General features: G+C 35.6%; 1 protein-coding gene across 1 annotated transcript in view; it reads right to left on the bottom strand.

The window, feature by feature from the left end:
- Positions 1-13,207, bottom strand: part of LOC102800804 (uncharacterized) — a 64,123-nt gene extending 50,916 nt beyond the window's left edge. The window contains exons 1-8 of the mRNA XM_085494459.1: positions 12,965-13,207; positions 12,368-12,442; positions 12,143-12,248; positions 11,862-11,983; positions 6,239-6,562; positions 5,048-5,154; positions 4,076-4,182; positions 2,346-2,624 (exon numbers count right to left, since the gene is read on the bottom strand). Of these exons, the coding sequence (XP_085350585.1) occupies positions 2,346-2,624; positions 4,076-4,182; positions 5,048-5,154; positions 6,239-6,562; positions 11,862-11,983; positions 12,143-12,248; positions 12,368-12,442; positions 12,965-13,207 (1,363 nt within the window). The remainder of the gene's footprint in view (positions 1-2,345; positions 2,625-4,075; positions 4,183-5,047; positions 5,155-6,238; positions 6,563-11,861; positions 11,984-12,142; positions 12,249-12,367; positions 12,443-12,964) is intronic.
- Positions 13,208-13,423: the final 216 nt, after the last annotated feature.

The raw sequence follows: 13,423 nt of genomic DNA, 5'->3' as shown, positions 1-13,423 counted from the left end.
ATTACAATGTATCAATTTAAAAATTGGGATCAAAAGCTCAAGTTCGGGGTGCGGTTTCTATTACGTACATATTGCAATCACTAAATGGGCGTGGTCATGTTTTGTCCACAACACATGCACAAAACAAACAATACACCGTACAATCTCTTGAATAGGCGTCGGGGAAGAGTGAAAGGCCTTATTTTGGTTCTAAAATAGGCGTTACGAAATGTTGAAAAATTACAGTCAATCAAAAAAAAATTCCACATGATACAAAAAATACTCAGTATTTTTAATGTAATATGCATTTATTTTTTTAATTTTCTTGGTAACGAAAAGTATATTCTAACAAAAGTTTCAAATAAAAACACGAATGCACTGCTTAGTAGCAAATGATCACATAACGGTAGCTCGATCCGGCCATGCTGCGGGTCACAAGTGAATAACTTACTTGTTTTCGAAGTGTTGATATTGGTGATTATTATTTAGTAGTGATTACAATAACGCACGAAAAATAAATTCGTTGAATTGTTATAAAATGCAAGTAAAATTCAATTTAGTTAATAGTTTCCCCATAAGCGAATGATTTCAGTCACATGTAAACAGCCGATACGATATCCGCCATGCTTTTGAATGCTCACGTGACGTATTATTGACCGGATAGGTCAAGTCGCTAATTAACCAATCAAAATGCTGGATGGTGCCCACGTGTCTAAATTACATAGCTCATTTAAATATGTTAATGACAGTTCAGCGACCTCATGGTGAACGCAACACGGAAGAGATTTACCGACAATGTAGTGCGATCTTTTGCCTTTGATTTCCATGGGAAAACGGCATGATTTTTTTTTTAAATCAAGAAATTATTTGTTTTCGAAAGATAAATTATTCTTCAATGGTCAGTTTAACACTTTTACGGTGATAAAAGCTCATTGTCTAAAACTTATGAAACACAGACGTATTCAGAAAGAGTATTGACAGAGGTCGCCGCCAGAACAAAAGCAGTTTCATTGCCTGTCTGACATCTTATCACCGCTGAACAATAAATAGGTGTGAATATTTTTAGGCATGTTGTCGAAACAAATGAATAGGATTAGGAACAATGTCGTTTTGGAACAGCTGGTTGAAACAATGAAGTCAGTCACGGTCTTGTTGAATTGGGGGTGCGGTTAGTAATAGGTACTTTTCAAGTTTTCAATTTATGTTAAGAACTCTTTAACCCCGAAGCCGGAATTGGGGGTGCGGTTACTATTACATATGCGGTTTATATTAGGACTTTAACGGTAGTAGGAAATTGTGTCAATTTGGTTCAAAATTATCAACAAACTTACCAAACAATACCTTAAAATAGGAAAAATGTTGCACCAAAATTTGAGAGGAAAATTATGGTGTTCAAAGGTTTAAATCAAGGTTCATTCCTAGGGTAAATTTACTGCTCTCACAATCAGGGTGTTAGCCAACCACCAGTCCACCCACCAAACGGACTGGCAACTTTGATTTTGGATTGGCAACTTTTCCCCATTTTTCTGTTTTTTCCTATTGTTCTTTGATAATTTTACCAAAATATATCCAAAACCATCTACATTTTCATGAAGTTGAATTTTTTTGGACTAGCAGTTGCAAATTCCTGTCCAATAGCCTGCTGGTCACAATGGCCTAGAGAAGACTATAGAAAACACTCAGTATTTATAATATTATATTTGCCACATCACTAATATAAATACAGTACAGAATGAGCTTAATTCAACATTCATCTCTTTTTCAGTTTTTGTAGTCTTCATTCAAAAAAAATTCTAATCTGGAAAAGCTCTGCAACAATTTGACATTTGAGGTGACAAAATGATTTGTTATCTGTATGAATATTCATCTCTTTTAATAAGCCTACAAAGATTACCATCCATAACTTTGAATAATTTTTGTTTTCAATTTTTATTATTGCCTCGACTTTCTGGAAATATGGTGCAGTTATCTATATTACAGGTTTTTTTCAGGAAAAAATGAACAAGAGGGAGCACACACAGGCGAGTGAGCGGATCAACCTGAAAACGCCATATTAGAAGGTTTCTGCGTCGCTTTAACGGTGTATCTCTCGCCATTGAAATATTTTTTGAGTAATTTTAGTGTATTTGGTGTCCAGACATATTGTCAGCTGGTGTTTTCTTGATGAAAAATATAGTTGAGAAAGATTTCATGTTGTATGGCAGCACGGAAGTGTGCGCATCAAGAAATATATTTATGACTTGTAGTTCAATCGGCAATTTGGTAATAGAGTGCCAGCCGAGAGTATCAGGCCGCTATGCCCCTAAACCGGGGGTTTAGAGAAACCCTGATATTATAATAATAATTAAAAATAATTTTGTTCTTACCTTTAATCAACGCACCATACATAGCATTATGTTTACCACTACTATAACAACATTGTTGTTTACTTCCTTGTTTACTAAACAAGCTGGAAGCGCAGTATGTGATGTCATCAAATTTAAACCTAGCGTCTAGTAGTGCTTGATTCATTGTACATGGACACGGCTGTGATGCAGCGATGTATGACGACGTATCAGGATGGCTATCATGCCACTGAATACAGGCTTTCTGTGGATTTACTTGGTTGGCTACATTTACATCAAATGCCCATCTCCCAAATTTATCTGCAAAAATATGAAATTTGAGTACATATTAAAGCAGGGGAGTCGTCACCTGTGCATGTGTCAGATAGCCATAGTGTATCATTGTTTACAAACAAGCATCTACCCATGAGCTTATGCGTTTTTAGTGTGTGTTGTTATCGTCACTTGGGATTCAATTTCCGTGCATGCGCAGGTGAAGACCCTCCCGCTTTAATCAAATCTTTGGATACCGTCCTATTCATGAGACCTCTCCAAAACTTTCTAATGTTTACTAGGTTTCACTTCACACGAAATTGCCATTTTCTCTCAATTTAGCAACAAATTTTGACATTATCATGCTTTATTGGCAAGATTCTTGCTGCTTTATTAGGGGCTGCATAGTAATTACATATTTTGCATCACACATTGATCGAGTTTAAGTTGCGCATTTGTAGTGACTCAATCACACTTGTATTGCATATTTGCATTGTACATTTTTATTTTTGAAGAGAAATTGAAACTTTATATCAGAAACAATAAACAAGATTTCTATGATTGCTAATGTCTGCCAGAATATTTCTTCAAACAAGCTGATACAGCTTGGCTGTACAGTTGAAAATAGCACTTTTTACAAAAAATATTCACTAAAATTAGAGAAGTGAATGTATGATCCCAAACAGAACAAATCTGACTAAGGTCTACTTGAGGTGTCCACATGTAAAATATTGACACATTCGGGCTACCAGTTTTCAAGAATAAGTTGAAAATAGCACTTTGGGCTGTTGTGCACAACAACAATCAAGGCACATGCATAATTATGGTTTTGATTTTACCTATTCAACACAAGTTTCATCACAAATTCAAAAATAGTCCAGTTTATAGTCTGCACTTCTCTTCAGAAGAATGGAACAAAAATAGCCAAATTTGACTATAAATTGACTACAATTTTGTCTGTTTGATCCAAAATTAGGGTTCATTTTCAGAAATATTGAAGAATATAAGAAAAAAAAGTGCAGAAAAATTTGGACGGGAAAGTCCGATAGTGTAAATATTAAGGTTAAATTTCTATGAATATATAAATCATAGCCTGATCGGTCAATAGTAAGGAGTATCGAACAACAATATCAACAGGGTCCATAGCACCAAGAGCCAAATGATTTCCAAGACTTTTCCAGACTTTTCCAAAACTTTCTTGCATTTTGACCCCTAATTCAGGCCAACATCATCACCAAAGCTCATCAAAGTTCTAAGGATATGGTAGTTCCCTCGAGAAAACGGGCCTTTCTAAAATAAATTAATAACTATGAAGACTTTAAAGACTTTTCAAAGATTTTTTTGTTTTTCCTGTAATTTAAAGACAACTCAAAGACTTTGCAGACCTCGAAAAATCCAAAAACCTTCAAAGTGTTTTTACAATGCTATGGACCCTGATCAAATACAAATTTCCATCCATATTGGATTTTTAAAGTGTTAAAAAATAGATCAATACTTACTTGTGTTGTATCCAAGAAATTTATCAATTTCATGAATTTCACTTATAAAGGATTCATCCACAACATAGAAGTGATCCACACCATCAGAACAACCAACTTCTATTTTCCTATTAGACATAATCATATTTAATGTTATCTTGCAATATACAACAATGCTAACAAAGTATTATTATGATCTGAAAGTCAGGATTTCAAGATTTACTGTAAAACATGTTGAAAATGTAATTTTAGCGAATTGTGGTAAAATGACGTATTAGCGAAATGTTGATTTAGCGAATCTCTCGTCATTGTTGATTTTTTTGTTTGGCGGCCATTTTGAATTGATAATAAAGTCATTAGCGACATCTTAAATTAGGGAATCAGTTCTCTCGCTAAATTCGCATAAAGACATGCTCGCGAAAAAGACATGTTTTACAGTATATGCTGTCTGTCAACAATGGGTTGGCGAAAAATAATTTGTGATCGTTGTAAACTGAGAATAGACGTCTCAAGGTAGAGTGAACCAAATGAGTATTGGCCACCAAATACGGGAGGAGAATAACGCACTGGAGAGGAGCACTTGTAACTAAGATGTTTATTGCTCAACTGCTAGGCCTGGAACTGAGTCTAAGTACTCACAAGATGTTTCATACAATGATCAATATCATTATGCAAATAACTAAACTAAACGTCATAGCCTTAAATCATAACAATCGCACACTTATCAGTTTAATTTCAGAATTTTTAAGTCACTTCATAAATCAGCTGAAATTTAAAAAAAAAATCCTAGCACAATGGAGCGAATATCACAAAATAAATAATCTTACATCATATTCAAGGCATTCACATGCAATAAAACCTGAATATTGAAGATAAAAAGCAAATGCAGCATCCTTATATTGGATACGAGTACAATTTATTGCAAAATTGACAATATTTTCAAAAAAGTATTTTCATTTATGATTAGGTGTCTACTTTCATCTTTAAATATACCTTTGGTCAACATTATCTTTTTTCCATTGCATTTCACCAAGACCATAATTAAACAAAACATAGGAGGAATCACCATCTGTTGCCATGACAACTTGAAAAGTGGATGTCTGAAAAGCAAAAAAAACAAGACAATAGAAAACTATATTATTCAAAAAACATATTTAGACAGAATATTATGTATAATAGGTGATTTTCTGTTCAACTGCGAGATCTCGTGAGTTGCGTGAAAGATTTTGAACTCAAATTTCTTTATTTCATAGGTCATATCGAAAAGCCAATCTTTGACAGGGGAATATTACGTTTGAATACAATTACTTCATTGAAATTGACCATCAAATGTGTACAGCACATTATGAAGCATGGAAATATCCCCCACGATGAATCCCACGTTATGTTTGTCACCACTACGACGCTATGACCTTGGTTTGTCCTGTTTTTACGTTCGATTTCATGCATAACGCATGATCTCGCAGTGAACATAAAATGGTCTATTTAAAAATGTGAATATGTGGCAGTTTTGAAAACAAGATAAGGTGACTTTAAACTACCTAGCCGAGTTAGCTCAATGTTAAGTTATTCACGCTCGGACAATACTGTGAATATTAAATTAGCTTTTAAGCCTGTAAAAAACCAGTAAATGGTTACACTCATATTATACATTCACTTTAAATGAAAAAGTGCAATTAATAATTAGAATTATTATATATTATATTATTATTATTATACATATGTCACCGTAATGCCATAAGTTACAAGGTGCCGTAATTTTGCGGTATTTTATGGGGTATTTTCATCCTACCATATAAGGAAATTCGAATTCCAAATATGGAATAAATATTTAATAATAAAAACAAACATGGCTGCCACCAGGGTTTGACCGGACTCCACACAAGAATTTAGGATTTTGACATTCCCATGTATCGTTGGAAGGTAAAGATGTATAATAATAAGGTTATTACAAGGATACCTCAAAGTATGCACTCAGACAGTACGCCATCGCATCGATCTCTGCTGCGCGTCGGTCGATCGATACTCTGGCTGTACTGTCTTTGTGCATACCTAGGGACATCCTCGTAATAACCTTATTATTATGACATATTTGTTACTCCTATACAAGCACTGTGTTTACACTCAACTGTAGTTGTATTAAATGAGTTAGGGATATACTAGTATATTATTATCAGTACTCACCTCTGCATCAGCATAAATCCTGGCAGGATAGGGTGCAACTTTATACCAAGTTGCAATAAATACAAACGTTGACTGGAAATCTGATAAGTTAAAATATTTCTGTACATGTTGTGAAGATAAATCTAATACTGTATTTGAATACACATCTACTATACTGGAAGACTTGATATATGATTTGTAATATAATACACCATCACCTAATGAAGTATCTATATCAGTCCAATATGGAGCAATAATCACCCGACCAGCAGGGGAAGGAAATGGACTTTGTGGTATAGATTGTTTATAAGGTTCTGTAAACGAAATATATCCATTCATACTGAGCTGGAATAAAGAAGAAATAAAGTGGTGAATTTTTCTAAAAGACTGCAGTGCAAGAAATTTTCCCCGCATTGAATTTTAGCAGATTTTATGCTACCGAAACAAGTCAGTAGGCTGATTAGAGATCTACTGAAGGAATGTAAACAAGTTTTTTTTTAGGCCATTGCCATGGCAATGGTGGGATGGGATTTTTTTGACAAGTTTTTTACCTAAGGGAAGAGTAGGAAATCAAACTCGCGGTTTACCGCGGTCATTACCGCGGTGGTGGTGGGTGCTCGCCGGTCGACCGCATTTTATGCAAATTTATGCATAGATTCTATGACCCCGGTTTACCGCGGTCGTGTGCGGTAGGCTCGCATGGCAATTTACACCCTATTGTTAAGACTATGAATGGAAACAATAGACTGGGAAACTAAAGGTTACTTGCCGCCAAGTTCAAATAATAAAATCGAGTGGTACCAGAAGATTGGAAAAATCGTCTCTATTAGTTCGCAGAAGAACACTATTTTATTTTCACGAGTCTTGGTATAACATCGCAAAGCAACCCAGAATAATGTAGACCCCACATAATGTAAAATATTATCACATTATTTTGAATTTACATCATGTATAGTCTCAGGATTTATTTTAAAAGATTAATGTTTCGCGTATACCAGTATAATCGGGCGAAGTATAAATTCCGAGTGTAAAACACTCGATGAGAGGCCGCAGTTTACGCTACCTCGAGACCATGCACTAAGTAGGAAAAGCAAGCCGAAGTCGAAGAGGGAGTGTCACACACTTGGTGCTACAATATATACTACAATAACTGGGTGATCAGCGAAAAAAATAGCGCACTTCTTGGCGAAACTGACTAATCTAATAAACCTTGGCCCAAGTTTAACCCCAAGTCACGCGCTGAACAAGTGGGTTGTTACCTTGGTGACCATTCGCGCTCCGCGCGTTGACCTTTTTATTATACACATCCCATTACGCAAATTTTTACTGGCTCTGCGTTGCCTACGTAAAAATTGTTACCGTTCTGGTTGTGAATATTTCACCATTGCCGACGTGATAATGCGTTGCCTATCTATTTCAGTAATTGACGGTCTGTAGGTGTTAAGTTGTCACCTCCAACTGATTGAGCGGGCAATTAAATACGCGATAATACCAGACTTAGTTTTTCTACTTTAAAACTGACGGCAAAACACAATACAATCGTCCGGAGCCATCGCACTACGCGACTTAGTCGAAACCGCGACTTACTGCCTCAGAGACGGGGCCACTGAATAACTGTTGTTGATAATGATATTGTAAACAAACACGCACACACAAAACATTAAAGCCAGAAAAGTCAAGTCAAGAAACAACATTTCAAATAATAATTATGGTTTGACATCTATATCATTTTGAAATAAACTAAATTTCATGTAAATAAAATCCATGCGTTACAATTTACTGTAATTTCAAACTCTGGGCAGCGTACTTTGAACGCTGAGTATTCGATCGCTTACATTTCCAGTGAAAACAAAACAACGTCAGGTGCTTTTGAACTACGTGCGGTTGGCACAGTAACGGGCAATGACCTCAGCGGTTCACACGCAATGAAATTCTAATCAAGCCAGCTAGCGTTATCGTACGGTATCATAAACTCAATAATTATTCATTCAAAATGCCTTTCACACTCACGAGTACCATGGAACACGAACATGTAACAGAAAAATAACGTCTTTTGTTTAAAAAAGATTCTGTCAACCAAGAATACATGCGCAAGGCAAGATTTGTGAAACGAAACAGAAAATAAATAATCGTGTCAGTGCAATGCAGACAGCCTGATCTGTTTTGATTAGTTCGCCCGTTTCTCGTTTGCTGGCCATTTTTTCTGGCGTGTGACACAAATGGTGAACATGATACTGCCAAATCAATCAAGAACCAGGATACGGCTTGGATACGCTGAAACTTTGTAAATCGTCCTCTTTTCAATTGTAAACTTTATTCCAGTGTTACGCTAAATACATGTACTAAATACTAAACAAGCGCACATATCGTATTCATTTACAGCATTGGATGTTAAAACAACGACTCGTGGAATCACAAAGAAACTGTTAAGTACGTATTTCACACATTACCGAGGACCGCGGTAGAGACCGGTACAGCGGTAGAGACCCCTAATTATAAGCAGTCCGCGGCTCTCCCCAGCGTTCTGCGGTACATCGCGGTAATGACCGCGGTGCACCGCCCGTTTGATTTCCTACTCTTCCCTAACTGGAATGAAGGTGTGACCAGCCTAACACGTATTTCAAAGTCAGTCCAGATAAAAACAAGCAATTGTCAAGTACTCGTCCAGTTATTAGTGACTGTCAAAAGTACTGTCCATAAGGTTATTAAAACAGGGACTAAAAAATTGGCCAATGTGTCTGTCGCATACGACTTATGTACCACTTCCGTGTCACTGAGAATGTTCCAGAACCGTACTGTGTCTGGGTGGAATATTCTAGATTTTGTTTAGAAACTGGTTGAATAGGTAATAGAACACTGTAGGAGGCAATAGAAGGTAATGGAACATTCTAGAAATTTGTAGTAAGTTCCAGACTCATTATGTATGCTGATGTAATGGTCTATTTATAGACAGTGTGGGTATATATAGGGGAGTTGTTCAGCACTGAGTTCAGATCGGAGATCTCGTTGAATTGTATTGGAGTTTAAGTGTCTAATTATTGGAGTAGTGGAGTTTTACCACGTTATTGTACTTGATGTTTGCAGAGTATAATAATACCAGTACCAGTTGAAACCTCATCTGTTGGCTCCGTGTTCGTATTTTATCATCGCCGCCAGGGAAGTCTTTCTGTTACTGTTGCCATTTTGGTATTTGAACCATCACACCTGTACTATACCAATTACGGTAATATTACGTTGCGTGTGACAGTGCCTTTATATGCGTAAATACGTGGATGGTTTCAAAAATTTGTTCAATCGCAGCAGATCAATTGTCCACAACATACGTTCAAAGAGAATCATCAATGTATGCAAATGAAAGTATGCACTAAGAATATTAGGATGCACTGCACAAATTGTTTTATTTTCATTACAGAAATGCTGATAACTTATAGAATGACTGGGGGAGGGGTTATTTTCATTACAGAAATGATGATAACTTATAGAATGACTGGGGGAGGGTTTATTTCATTACAGAAATGATGATAACTTATAGAATGACTCGGGGAGGGTTTATTTCATTACAGAAATGATGATAACTTATAGAATGACTCGGGGAGGGTTTATTTTCATTACAGAAATGACGATAACTTATAGAATGACTCGGGGAGGGTTTATTTTCATTACAGAAATGACGATAACTTATAGAATGACTCGGGGAGGGTTTATTTTCATTACAGAAATGACGATAACTTATAGAATGACTCGGGGAGGGTTTATTTTCATTACAGAAATGACGATAACTTATAGAATGACTGGGGGAGGGTTTATTTTCATTACAGAAATGACGATAACTTATAGAATGACTGGGGGAGGGTTTATTTTCATTACAGAAATGAGGATAACTTATAGAATGACTGGGGGAGGGTTTATTTTCATTACAGAAATGCCGATAACTTATAGAATGACTGGGGGAGGGTTTATTTTCATTACAGAAATGCCGATAACTTATAGAATGACTGGGGGAGGGTTTATTTTCATTACAGAAATGCTGATAACTTATAGAATGACTGGGGGAGGGTTTATTTTCATTACAGAAATGATGATAACTTATAGAATGACTGGGGGAGGGTTTATTTTCATTACAGAAATGACGATAACTTATAGAATGACTGGGGGAGGGTTTATTTCATTACAGAAATGATGATAACTTATAGAATGACTGGGGGAGGGTCTATTTTCATTACAGAAATGCCGTTAACTTATAGAATGACTGGGGGAGGGTTTATTTTCATTACAGAAATGCCGATAACTTATAGAATGACTAGGGGAGGGTTTATTTTCATTACAGAAATGCCGATAACTTATAGAATGACTAGGGGAGGGTTTATTTTCATTACAGAAATGCCGATAACTTATAGAATGACTGGGGGAGGGTTTATTTTCATTACAGAAATGCCGATAACTTATAGAATGACTAGGGGAGGGTTTATTTTCATTACAGAAATGACGATAACTTATAGAATGACTGGGGGAGGGTTTATTTCATTACAGAAATGCCGATAACTTATAGAATGACTGGGGGAGGGTTTATTTTCATTACAGAAATGACGATAACTTATAGAATGACTGGGGGAGGGTTTATTTCATTACAGAAATGCCGATAACTTATAGAATGACTGGGGGAGGGTTTATTTTCATTACAGAAATGACGATAACTTATAGAATGACTGGGGGAGGGTTTATTTTCATTACAGAAATGCCGATAACTTATAGAATGACTGGGGGAGGGTTTATTTTTATTACAGAAATGCCGATAACTTATAGAATGACTAGGGGAGGGTTTATTTTCATTACAGAAATGCCGATAACTTATAGAATGACTAAGGGAGGGTTTATTTTCATTACAGAAATGCCGATAACTTATAGAATGACTAGGGGAGGGTTTATTTTCATTACAGAAATGCCGATAACTTATAGAATGACTGGGGGAGGGTTTATTTTCATTACAGAAATGCCGATAACTTATAGAATGACTAGGGGAGGGTTTATTTTCATTACAGAAATGACGATAACTTATAGAATGACTGGGGGAGGGTTTATTTCATTACAGAAATGCCGATAACTTATAGAATGACTGGGGGAGGGTTTATTTTCATTACAGAAATGACGATAACTTATAGAATGACTGGGGGAGGGTTTATTTTCATTACAGAAATGACGATAACTTATAGAATGACTAGGAGAGGGTTTATTTATTTTCAAGAATATTAAATATTGTACATGTAAGACCCATGGCCTATAGTACTGAATATAGATATATAACAGTGTTCGGATTACTTTCGGAAATTCCGTCGCGTTTCTGAAAGTTTTAATTTTCAAAGCTTTTGAATATGTATTTGTACTTTTAGGTTAGTGAGGAGGTTATAATAATTTGTCATTTCACTTTAACTCTGTTTTTTACACCCCTCAGACCCCTTTAAAAAGTCACTTTCTGAATGGCCAGAATATTAACCACTGTTTTTACAACGGTGGTTTTAATGACCCATGTTTTTTATACTGGTCAGAATAATTGCAATTTCTTTTTAAATGATCATATCGTGTTTATTGAAATAGAAATACAAGTTGGTAATTCAAACTGTGGATTTCAAAATCTAAGTATACTTACATAAAATTTTAAGTAGAATTTCCCAAAGAATGGAAATCCTTCACGGAAATATATTGCTTCTGAGAAAACATCATCACCTTTCAATGACTGACCATCTTGATAATATGGGTATAACATAATTTCTGGAAAAGATGAAAAACAGTATTAAAAAATTTGGTAACAGTAAAAAATCTATTCATGCTCAGTAGAAGATGTTTATCCCACTGTAATTCTAATTTTTTTTGTAAAGCAATTGGTACATTTATATTTCCACAAATATAATATGTCTGTATTTGTCTTACCTGTACAAGTATAGCCATCACCTCTATATCCCTGAATACACTTGTATGTATATGACCTGTCTGTATTTGTCTTACCTGTACAAGTATAGCCATCACCTCTATATCCCTGAATACACTTGTATGTATATGACCAGTCTGTATTTGTCTTACCTGTACAAGTATAGCCATCACCTCTATATCCCTGAATACACTTGTATGTATATAACCTGTCTGTATTTGTCTTACCTGTACAAGTATAGCCATCACCTCTATATCCCTGAATACACTTGCATGTATATGACCAGTCTGTATTTGTCTTACCTGTACAAGTATAGCATCACCTCTATATCCCTGAATACACTTGTATGTATATAACCTGTCTGTATTTGTCTTACCTGTACAAGTATAGCCATCACCTCTATATTCCTGAATACACTTGTATGTATATGACCTGTCTGTATTTGTCTTACCTGTACAAGTATAGCCATCACCTCTATATCCCTGAATACACTTGCATGTATATGACCTGTCTGTATTTGTCTTACCTGTACAAGTATAGCCATCACCTCTATATTCCTGAATACACTTGTATGTATATGACCTGTCTGTATTTGTCTTACCTGTACAAGTATAGCATCACCTCTATATCCCTGAATACACTTGTATGTATATGACCTGTCTGTATTTGTCTTACCTGTACAAGTATAGCCATCACCTCTATATCCCTGAATACACTTGCATGTATATGACCAGTCTGTATTTGTCTTACCTGTACAAGTATAGCATCACCTCTATATCCCTGAATACACTTGTATGTATATAACCTGTCTGTATTTGTCTTACCTGTACAAGTATAGCCATCACCTCTATATCCCTGAATACACTTGCATGTATATGACCAGTCTGTATTTGTCTTACCTGTACAAGTATAGCCATCACCTCTATATCCCTGAATACACTTGTATGTATATGACCTGTCTGTATTTGTCTTACCTGTACAAGTATAGCCATCACCTCTATATCCCTGAATACACTTGTATGTATATGACCAGTCTGTATTTGTCTTACCTGTACAAGTATAGCCATCACCTCTATATTCCTGAATACACTTGTATGTATATGACCTGTCTGTATTTGTCTTACCTGTACAAGTATAGCCATCACCTCTATATCCCTGAATACACTTGCATGTATATGACCCATCTGTATTTGTACAATTAGCATTATAATCACAATCTGCTATATTCATTGTACACTCATCTATGTCTACAGAAAAATAAAATTAAACTTATTATATTTCCC

This window comes from Saccoglossus kowalevskii, chromosome 20, assembly GCF_978046115.1.
Source record: "Saccoglossus kowalevskii chromosome 20, keSacKowa6.1, whole genome shotgun sequence".
In the NCBI taxonomy this organism is placed as follows: domain Eukaryota; kingdom Metazoa; phylum Hemichordata; class Enteropneusta; family Harrimaniidae; genus Saccoglossus; species Saccoglossus kowalevskii.
Note: the sequence above shows the minus strand (reverse complement) of the source record. Positions and strands in the feature narration are given on the sequence as shown.